This window comes from Vigna unguiculata, chromosome 11 (genome assembly GCF_037176805.1).
Source record: "Vigna unguiculata cultivar grain cowpea cultivar isolate G323 ecotype 2 chromosome 11, ASM3717680v1, whole genome shotgun sequence".
NCBI lineage: Eukaryota > Viridiplantae > Streptophyta > Magnoliopsida > Fabales > Fabaceae > Vigna > Vigna unguiculata.
The window spans coordinates 5,550,882-5,562,375 of NC_140802.1; the positions used below are offsets into that span (position 1 = coordinate 5,550,882).

At 34.2% G+C, this 11,494-nt stretch overlaps 1 protein-coding gene across 1 annotated transcript; it reads right to left on the bottom strand.

The window, feature by feature from the left end:
* Positions 1-689: 689 nt before the first annotated feature.
* Positions 690-10,242, bottom strand: SWI1 (SWITCH1). Its single transcript, XM_085668926.1, has 11 exons — positions 10,230-10,242; positions 9,968-10,134; positions 9,799-9,849; positions 4,381-4,434; positions 3,853-3,982; positions 3,487-3,587; positions 2,697-3,376; positions 2,191-2,574; positions 1,976-2,093; positions 1,802-1,885; positions 690-1,507 (listed from the first exon to the last, which is right to left on the bottom strand). Exons 1-11 carry the CDS (start codon positions 10,240-10,242, stop codon positions 914-916), a joined length of 2,376 nt encoding a protein of 791 aa, XP_085525052.1. The 3' UTR covers positions 690-913.
* Between the last annotated feature and the right edge of the window lie 1,252 nt (positions 10,243-11,494).

Sequence of the window (11,494 nt, forward strand, 5' to 3'; positions counted from 1 at the left end):
TTCTGTACAATCAGAATTTAAAATTGTACTCCTAACCCTATTTATAGTAGTATCCAGTTAACTAGTCTATCGTGATGGGAAAATTAATTAACATAATTAGCAGTATTCTACTTTCGTCTTGAACTATTTTTTTTCTTTTATATCATCCCTAATAACAATAGGACACAAATGTGTTTTAGATTACTGAAAATTTTAAATTACTCCAACAACTAATTACGAATATAATTTGATAAAGTACACAAATTAATTTCTTCTTTAATAAGTTTGATAACAAAAATAATGTTAAGATAAATGCTCTAAAAAAATATTTTCTACATTAAATATATATATATATATATATATATATATATATATATATATATATATATATATATATATATATATATATATATATATATATATATATGAATCAACCGATAACAAAAAAAAACTCTCGAAAAGTAATAAAAATTATAAATTTTCATAATCAATGAAAAAATAACCTATTTTATAAATTTACCGACTTGACTGAATTTCTGCTTGTGTCCAAATAATGATGCTAAAATTTAGCTGACCTACAACAGTGAAAGTATATATTTTTTTCTTAAAAAACAAAATAGAGAAATAATTGAGACAGTTGAACAAAACCTGAGAAAACTTTATGCAAAAGACACGTTACTCCAAAAATTAGGCAGAGATCATGAGCGACTTGGGTAATTTTAATGTGTGAGTCAGTTTCATTGAACAGCACATCTGCAAAATCTAACTTCAATTATACATAGTATAAACCCAGAAAGAGTTTCCAATTCCAAACTATTGTCAATATAGTGAAAAACTGGCCTAGTCTTTTGCTCAATCTATTTATACCAACAAGAGACTCAAAATGGTGTGGTTTCTTTAAAATATATATATAAAAAAAAGTATGCAGGCAGCACTAGTCTAGGGTGAGAGGGGCCTCATTGAGGTTAATAGTGATGGTGGTGGTGATTTTGGATAAAGGAGTACCTGATGGAGGAGAAAGATGAGGGGAGAATGGCCCAGTGACATGGGTCAGTGTGGCTGTGCTCACAGGGCGCCTCTCTGCAAGTGGCTTAACTGGGGAAGAAGGACGGGTTAGGATTTGTAATGGTAGGTGCTGAGGCTGAGGTTTGAAAATCAGCTTTGGGGCTGAGGTGGTAGAAGAGGAAGCTGATGGTGGCGTAGGGACCACTGTTTGGTCATCATGGTTGCCCACAACATGGGGAGACACACCTATATTTGGCCACACAAAGGTTCCTTGAGGCTTGCAAATTTGAAAACCACTTTTCAGCCTTTCAATTTTTGCTGTCTTGTTCTCTGCTTCACTGTTGTTTTTCTGCATCTGTGTATCCGCTGAGTTTGTTACTCTGTTCTTGTAGATTTTCTTTTCCTTCCTTGTCTCACCTCCTATGTTTACTGATGTTGGTCCTGGAAAACAGGCTTGGGGTGTTTCCGATTCTGACATTATTTGTTCCTCCACCATTGTTGGTTTTAGCATTTTAAGTTTCTCCTGCATCAAGGATTCCATCATTTATCACTTCTCAATATTTTATTTCCTTTTATCTGGCAAGTAATTCATTGGCTATCATTTCTCAATAATTAATCCGGGTGAAAAGGACAGGGAAACAAATAATAACAAACTAACAAGCATGATTTTGTACACTTTTGTCGTCTGTTATCTGTCTATGATACTCAACCGGTAGATTTTAAGGAAAAGAAACCAATCATTAGCAACATTCCTTGCTATCAAAATCATTCAAACCATGGACTATAAATAAGATGAAAATGATAATGATTATATTACCTCCATACAACTCAGAGTCAGTGAAATTTCCTTCAATTGTTCCTCTATTTTAGCCTTCTTACTCACCAACTCCGCATAAATCTCCTGCAATATAGCATTTAAGTAACTACAATGGACCAATTTCTATTCACATTAGCAATTAGTTATAACCCTATTACTACTACTGTGCTTCACCTCCTTTGGAGCGAAGGAACCATAGTCCTCCGAATTCAGACTAGACAAACATGAGCTAGGAGTAGTCTCAATGGCCAATGTCTCCTCTCCCTTCTTCATTGCGAGCTCTCGCATATCTCTGTACATCAATATGAGTAACCAGTAATAGCTCAGAATCAGAGGAATATATAACCTAGAAAGTATTTAACAAAAATGAATAAAGACATTGACTTTACTGTTTCAACTTGAGTATTTCTTCTTTGATCTCTCTTAGCTCACTGCCAGTAACGTAATCTTGTGAAATGCTGTCCCCAAGCTTCCATCCAGGGGACGGAGTCCAGTAAGGGTCTTGTACCCCTGCTTCCTTCCTCATTTCAACAAGATCAGCACTCTCTAACCAGTATTCCATTGCGCCCTCAGCATTGTGTCGCCGTCGGAATCTCTCAACTCCTCCGGGTGCCACTTTTCCAGCCATGTGCTTCAGCAAATGATCAAGCAGACCCGTATCACCAATATACTTTCGTGCTTCTGATCTCAAATCTGGCCTCAATATTGGGTTCCCATACACAGCTCTTTTTTCTTTCATAACCTTTAACATGTTCTCCTCTGCCATCATATACCTTCACATATGCGAGGCAACAAAAAGCAATTTATATTTGAGCCATGCAAGAAAACATTGAACTGATTACTATACTAGATTTAAGCTTACAATACTATCATTTGGATAAAAATTATTATATACCTCTCAGCAGACCATCTTCCAATAGAGATTTTCCGTTTGTTTTTGTTGTAAAGCACGATTTGTTGCTTCTTGGGGTCATTCTTTGCTTTCTTAGATTTTTTATCTCCATTGCTACTAACGTTTTGATGATTTTGCCTACATTGACGCGTCATCCTCATATCCCCGAAAGACTCTTCCTTGGTAGCCTCCACTTCCTCTTCGCCTTTCTTCCTTTTCTTCTCACTAGTTCCTTCTCTGAGTTCAACGCTGGCCACTTTTCCCTTACACGGTTCCGGTAAAGATTGAACCTTTGCCTCTTCATGGCGGCCCAAGAACCGAACTTGCCGGCGTTTTCCCCACTGCATCATCCCTGTGAACTTGAGCTGAGTCCAGCAAGAACCCTGCTTGGAAATGAGGCTCCTTGCGACATCATTGAGAGTTGGATTCTCGGGGTCTTGGATGTTTTCTTTAGAAGGAGAGACCCAGAAGCTCCAAGAGTTTCTTCTTTGTGCAAATTCCTCCGTTGGGATGCTCCTGGAAAGCGCTTTGATGGCGAAGTCCATCCCCATCACGTACTTCTCGTCGAGTGCAGGGATCGTCTTCCCGTCCTGTTTCCCAAAGTTTTGGTCGCTGAAGTGCATGCGAAGTGATTGGAGGCTTGGGTACCTTAACGACACCAAGTGCTCCCCTATGTCACTGACCTAATGAATGCACACATTATCCGTTAAACCAAAAAGAATGTTTTTGAATTTCTATTCAATGTTCAAAAGGAACTCTCTTTTTATACACGTATATAGTAATATAGTAATACCATTCCAATGCGAACAGATTTTAGTTGCACTGGGGATATTGGTGAGAGCCTGCTGTGATCAATTTCATGAAATAGACCCACTTTAAAATGCTCCCATGCCCCTGCAATACCGACAGTTTTTACTATAGTGCCTTCGGAAAATATATAATGAAAATATTTATATAACAATACCACAGTAAAAAGAAAATCAACCGCTATTATTCTTTCATTTATTTCTTATCTTCGATAACAAATAGAAGACCAATATTATTGAAAACAAAAAACTAAGAGAAAATTATTTCCCTTCCAATTTAAGACTTACCAAAAGGTTTATAATAGGCCCACACAAATGCCAGTTACCTATTTGTACCGAAAAAGGGATGTTACCTATAGCGCTAGTTGATTCAGAGGCAGGTGGAAACAGCAGAACATGTTTGTCCAAACATGGGCTCTTTTTGCTTCTATCTTCGTCGACGTGGGCATCGCTCTTTTCATGCCTCTTCAAGTGCGAACTCCTCTACAAAACCATGTAATATATAATCATAATTGTCACATAATAACAGAATAAATTTAAGTGTTCTTCTTTATTATGAGAAATTATTAGAAATATAATTCCAACCAATCTTTATTTCACGTTACGCAGATAAACAATTATCAATGTTATCATGATAAAATACTAAATATTTGCAGGAGAGAGAAAATGTACGTGCGTGAAAAAAGCAAATGTAATCATTTATCTTTTTTATCAACGCTGCATTGCGTGCGTGCATGCGGCGATATTGTTCGTTAAGCACACAGGATCCCATAAGGATCGCGTAACTATGGAAAAAAGACTTATATGAATATATATTTAACAGAAAAATGCGCGCGCGTGTTATACTTTTTGACCGTGAAATGGGTAAGAAAGAAAGAGACCATATCTTCTTCATCTGTTCCAGCAACAAAACCACACGGACTTTGCTCCACAATCTGCACAAAACACAGCAACAACATTATTAACAGTAACTAACATCTAACAATTAATTTCACCGCATAAAATAAATAAAACAAAGCATCAACAATTAGGCTTGGACAAACTTCGGAACAAAATTAAGAATAAGGAAAGCTTTTAAAAAAAACAAATTAACAGACACATATATGCGCTTATAAATTAATCATTTGTATTAGAGAAAACAAAATAAAAGTACCAATTATGCTAAGTGAATTAATATGATGAATGTGAAACTATCAATCAAACAGTTCTTAATACGGTAAAGAATTAAATAGGGGACACAGACCAATCATGAAACGAAATTAATGCAAAAGCTGGTTTTATCAGTGCTTGAACAGAGAATGTCGATTTGCTGCTTCATCGAGCAACATGCAATTCAATTAATGAACTGGAAGGTACTGAATCTGAATCACCAACAAAAGCATTAGCAAAACGCTAAGTTCGTACACTGATCGTTCTGAAGCAGCAAAACGAATGAACAATAGTTCACTAAAATCTCGAAAACGAATTAAATGGGTCGGAAAAATAACTCCGTTTAATATTCGCGTTTTCAATTTCGAAAACGAACAAATATAAACACGATTCACGTTGTTTTCTTCTGCGAAATCAAAACAAACAGCGATCAAAGAACGTTGACGCTGATCAACATTCATCCTCGTCGCTTTCAGCATTTCAAAATGAACTAGCTAGAAACACGATTCTTCACGCCAAATAAAAAAATCGATGATCAATGCAGCGATTCAGCATTTTTTTTCACTGAATCTACTACTCACTCGTTCAATCGCCATCTTCATGTGATCAAGAGTTGAAAAATAGCAACGCGAAAATGGTGATCGACACGATCCGAGAAGACGATCGGTGAATAATTGAAAGAGAAAAAGGAACGAAGAACGCGAAGAAGAATTGATGAGAGTTGGAGCATTAGCGTTCTTCAGTGAGGTTTTGGTTTTTTGTTGAAAGTGGATTTGAAAAACATTTTCTTTTCACTGTTTGTTTCACGAGAAACAGGTAAATATAAATATATAATGTTGGAGCGAAAATTTGTTATGCGGGTGAACGCACGTAATGAGAGCAAGGAAATGTGATGATTACGATTCTAGGTGAAAATACCTTAATGCCCCTACTGCATCATGCATAGTTCCCGTGTGATACAAGGTTTCAATAGAAGGTGATGAACAGTCAATAGAATAGCGACACGTGGGCATAAGTTTTGTAACAGCGTTAAAAACTCTGAATGCATAAGGGGATTGGTTAGTAAAGTTTACACGTTCTTGATGTTATTGTGAATTTGCATTAAAAAAAAAGAAAAAATAAAGAACATAATTTTAAATAATTATTAAACAATGTTAAGACAAACAAGTTTCCATTTATTTTAAAGTGAATGTTTTGTAATTGCACTATAATTTCAAAGTCATAAAAGATTAGGTTGTATTATTACATAATTAATAACAATGTTACACTGCGGGTTATTGTAAGTTACAACAGATTTCTTTAAAAACATTTTTAGAGTTAATTGGGTGTTCATTTTAGGTATGGTGACAAAAACAGAAAATTTAAAAAAGACAGAAAATATATATAAAACATAAAGTAGGATTTTATATATATATATAACATCATGTCATTTATTCATATGCTATTTTTTGTGTGCAGATCTATTAGATATTAATATAATATGATATGTTAATATGGTTAATTTTCTGATGATTAATTAACTTGAATATGACAAATAAAGCGTGTGGGAACAAAAGAAGCTATTTTTTAATTTTCAATAAATAAGTTAAAATGATTCATATAGTAAAAAATTAAATGATAAAAGTAAGGATTTAAATTTAATAAATGTTGTACTCTAAATAGATTTAGAATATTTAAAATTAAAGTTAAATATATTTCTCCTCTTTAAATTACTTTTATAAGTTATGATCTGTCCTTCAACTAAATTATATATTTATTTATTCTATGCACTATGAAAGTTAAGAAACATCTTATAAAAGGTGAAGGCTATATTATAGTTTATTATATATTTCATGGAAAATATTTCATATGTTATTTATAGAAAAAAAATATTGTCATCACTTTTATTATTTCACATCATAATTATTTGTTATCAAATCATACTTTTTGCTTCCGTTGATCGATGCTTTAGGAGTTGAAAACCAACTCAGTCCAAACCGTTCAATGTTTTATATTTATTATTTATTTCATTGCTTAATGTTTACTAATAAATTGAAACACACGAGGAAATAGATAAAATTGTCATTCATCTTTTGTCAATGTGGTATAACCAAACACAAGTTTAGTAATTTCAGAGCACGAGCCTTTTTGTTTTAGTATATTGCTTCTTAATGTTATTTAGATAATATAATTTCATGCTAGGAAAAGAAAAGAAAAAGAAAAAGTTATTTTTCTTAATATCTCCAAATGATGGAAGACTCTCCTACAAATTTATCCTACATTTATAAACTAAAAGATCTATTAAATCCCGATAAAGTACCGTTAATGAATATATAAACAGACTTTACTATAAAATGTAATTAGTTAAAAGAAGATCTAGAAGTAGGGATAACTCATAATAATACAGCATAATACTATTTCAAATTTTGAAAAAAAAAAAGAGTAAAAGATGAAAATACTTGTAGATAATTTCTTTTTTATAATGACATTTTGACTCGTTTTTAATCTATTATTTCATTTCAATTATCCTTAGATTATCATATTACACGACTAAAAATAATCAAGATAGATAATTAAAGGGTGATTGGAATGGTGGATTAAAAGTGGGTCAAAATATTTTTTTTATTTATAAAAATTAAGGTTCATTTACTTAGAAATGATAATAATTGAACATGTGTTTCAAAAGTTGAAGAGGATAAAAATAAAAACAACTCACTAAAATGAAAACAAAGAAATAACTCATTGAAATAAATAAAATTCTATAAAATTGCATTAACTAATACTATTGTGTGTACAAAAGTAGTGATTTGAGAGCAAATATCATTTTATTCTAGTGTATTGGTTCTTATAATTTTACTTAAATACGATAGTACGAATAATCATGCAATCATTATACATATTAACAAATAATCTTTATGGCCAGTGAAAAGACAATTGAAGTTGTCTTTCTCAACTTGCAAATAATTGAAAGTTTCTCCTACGCTATTATCTGTCAACTTAAGACTTCATTGAAACATACTCCAAAAGTGTATCACGAATGGAATGATGAGTATGAACTTATGTCTTAGCTTGATTATTATAAGAAAATTGATTTTTGTTTCCATTTTTACTTTTAGGATTCAGAATACGAACAACATGATTTTTAAAGATGATGACCAGTAAACATGAATTTAATCCATATGATCACTAGGGAAGGAAAACCTTTTTATGTCAATTAAAAAAGATTTTCTATATCGATTCTAGAACAAGCATAAATACGTGCAATATAGAAAATTTTCACTTTCTATGCCTGTTTTGGAAAAATCGGCATAGAAAATGCACATTCTATGTTTGTTCTAGACCCGCCATAAAAAGTCTACTTGGGAAGAGAAAAACCAACACACACTAACACAGGGGTCTCCGTCTTCCCCATTCAACTCTTCCTTCTCTTCTCCTCCCATGGGTAGAATAAGCACCAACCCACCTTCTCTAGTGTCCATCAAACCCTCACCAGAACCACCTTTGTTTAGACTTGTTCACCATTGTCAGCCCTAACGAGCATTAAAGCCTTAGGTTCCTGTTTCCAGATTCCGGTGAGCTTCTAGCTAGCGTTGCCTATGAAAGGCATCAACACGACCCACCACCTAACCCTCACTAAAGCTTCTAGTTAGCCTTCGCCTTAGTCGTTGGTTGTTCCTCCTACGCTCAAGCATGTTGCAAGCTCACCAGTATTAGAGCTTGCCAAATTAGGGGCCACCTTCGTCGAAGCTCGCACTTGTACGCACCATTATATTCAACATTCCTACTCACCACCATGAGTACTCTTCGCACTCACCTTCTGCCATAAAACCCTTGTCTGACTAAGTGTCTCCAACTTCGCCCCTAAACATCCTAGCTTGAGCTCGTCGCCCCTAAACCCCTTGCCACTACATCGCGGAGAATTCATCCTGACCAGCACCCCGTCTTCTCATCTCCGACAGAATATTAGGTTTTGGAATTTGAGGTTTTCTTTGTTTTGGTTCAGGCCTTCTTGTTGGATTTTTTTTTCTTTGATTGAGAATTTTTTAAATAAAAAAATGTAATGTAAGATATTAGGGTTCAAGATTGACCTTCTCAATATTTCCCTAACACCCTAAAATAGAGAAAAAATAAGAGCATAACAATAGAGATGTGTAAACAACGACAAGAACGACACGCAAGAGCAACACTAGGACACGACAGCGAGAGCAACCCATGGCCCAACAACGACAACAACACTAGGGCACGACGACAACAAAAATTGGGCATTGTGAAAGTGAAACAAGAAGAGCGAACTCTGAAGTGCAGTGAGTGTGAAGTGAGTGTTGCGCGAAGAAGGAAAGAGAAAAATTTAAGATTTTATGGAAAGCTATTTTTGCACTAGAGCATTCAGTATGTGTTAAAGTTTGTACATAAGAACAAAAACAAAATAATGAATACAAGAGCAAAAATAATTAAATAGAATGTAAGTTCTTAGAAGCTTACAACTAGATATGAGTTTGATTTGTAGAATTACACAAGTGTGAAAACTTCCTTCCAAGAAGAGAAGATGAACAAACAAAACATGAAATATAAATATGACCGAAACATAGAAAAAGGACGGGAATAATTTAAAACTTGAAAGGCAGAAAAGAGAAAATAATGTAGAGGAAGAACTTATGGTTCAATGGAGGAAGTCACACCACTAAAGGATGCTTCAAGATAAGTGTTGAAATGAGTTGTCACTTAATCCTATGAACCAATATAAGACTCTAAAAAAAATAATGCTCTATTTTTTGAAGACACTCCAAAAAGTGATTGGAATTTCAATTCTCGTCCTATCACTACAAGAAAAATGCTTATTATCTACGAATTTATCTATGAAATATAGTTCATAGATAATTTTATTTTACGAAAATAGAATACATTATCTACAAAATTTTCCTAGGTAACAATAGAATACATTATCTACGTCATTTTCGTAGGTAACCATGACAGAAACTTTTCATACGAAGTATTACCTACGACATTTAGCGTAGAAAATAAATATCATTTAAAAAAAATAAAAATTATTTAAGAAAATGTTATTTACAAGATAATTTCGTATGTAATCTTATATAATTATTTTTTTATTAAAAATATGTTTTTAGTATATAGTTTATTGTAAAACAAAGTTCAGTCGTTCATCCCCTCACCTTGTTCATCACTTTCGTCTCTTCGTCTCTCTCATTGCTCATTGATGCTCGCTGTTCAAGTTCATCCCTCACTAATGCTCATTCTTGTTAATTCTGCTCACCCAACATCTCATTACAAGTTGTTCATCAGACACTCACTATGATGTTCGTCCCAAGCAGATGCTCACACTTGTGCATCGTTCGTGTCATCAGCGTCGTCCGCCTCGCTGTTTGTGTCATCAGCATTGTCTGCATTGCGGTCTACGTTGTCATTTGCGTCATCAGCGTTGTCTGCGTCACCATCATTCGGATCGCCATCGTTTGCATTGTTCGTGTTGTCTGGGTCTTTGGTACCGTCTAACCCATTTCATTGAAGGTAGTGAAATTACAAGGTATTGTCTGCAATCCTTAACTCCATTTTTGCACAAAATTCCTTTGTTCTATTTCGCTACTCAGTAATATCATTTTGGGTCACCAATCTTATCTCATTGGAACCCTAACTTTCGTGAAGCAAATTCAGTTGCAGCAATGAATCTTCGTCTTCTCGGCGATGTTTGACGTTTCAGGTGACGTGTTAAGTGTCTTTATTCTCTATTTGGGGTAAATTTTGTAGTAGTGAAAAGGATAGATTCATTTAAGGAAGAGAAGGAAGCAATCAAATTTGAAGAAAGTTAAGTGTCTGACTCCATTCTGTTTCTTAAGGCTCCTATAAAAATTATCCTTACTCCTTTCAGCAACATTAACTACAACGATTGATGTTTTCTCACTAATTATGTTTGTTCTCAATAATCTAGCCCAAATAGGTATTATTGAGGGGAGGAAGACATCACCACCTTGCTTTCAATTTTCAGCTTTTGCAATTTTCTGGGGCGGCTTGGTGGAGGAGTTGTATCAGAACATTTTGTCAGGTGAGTGACACTTACTCATGCTGAGAAAATTGTTTGTACATATAATGTTTATCTACATAAGTTACAATATCAATAGATGACTAAGTATTGATACTTCTTTGGAGTGATACTTCTTAATCCATGTTTTTTGACGTTTTTCAGGACAAGAACAGTTCCAAGGACCGCATGGATGTCGTGCACGCAGACAATTATGCTCATTGTATACCTTCTGTTTGCCTATGCTGTCAATGGAACCCTTTACCCTGCAGTTGCATTCCTGGGTGTCTACTATGGTGTGCAAATCTCCGTGATGATCCCCACAGTTTCTGAAGTTTTCGGTCTCAAGCACTACGATGTACTGAGCAGCATGATGGGGTTGGGGAATCCAATTGGTGTAGTGTTGTTTTCTGTTCTGCTAGCAGTGAACATATACGATAATTGGTATGTTTAAAAAGAAATTAGAATTGTTCCTGCAATTTATTAATATATATTTTCCTATTATTATTCTTTTTTGTAGTCTCATTTGTTTTATTGACTATGTGTTACATGTACATAATTAAGCTTTTTGTTTATTCTGGGTTTGGTGCTAGATAATGTGACTTGGAATGTTTAATTACATATTAGTTACCTTCGCTCGGCTTTGGAACTTGCAAAATGCATATAATATTGTAGTCCTTCCTTCTATGAGCTATATTGGTATTTTTTAGTTGCTTGTCTTCTGACTCTTCTTTTTGGTGAACCTTTTACTGGTAAAGTTGTATGCTGACATTCACTCTATGATTCTTGATAATTGTGTTACCATATGAAAATACATCTTGATAGACTAAAAT

Bases quoted from the DNA above. Each gene is read 5' to 3' on its own strand.
- SWI1 (XM_085668926.1), bottom strand. The intron at 2,575-2,696 runs GTATATAATAAT...GCATATGTGAAG, and splicing joins GGAAGATGGTCTGCTGAGAG to GTATATGATGGCAGAGGAGA. The intron at 1,508-1,801 runs GTAATATAATCA...TCCTTGATGCAG, and splicing joins TGACTCTGAGTTGTATGGAG to GAGAAACTTAAAATGCTAAA.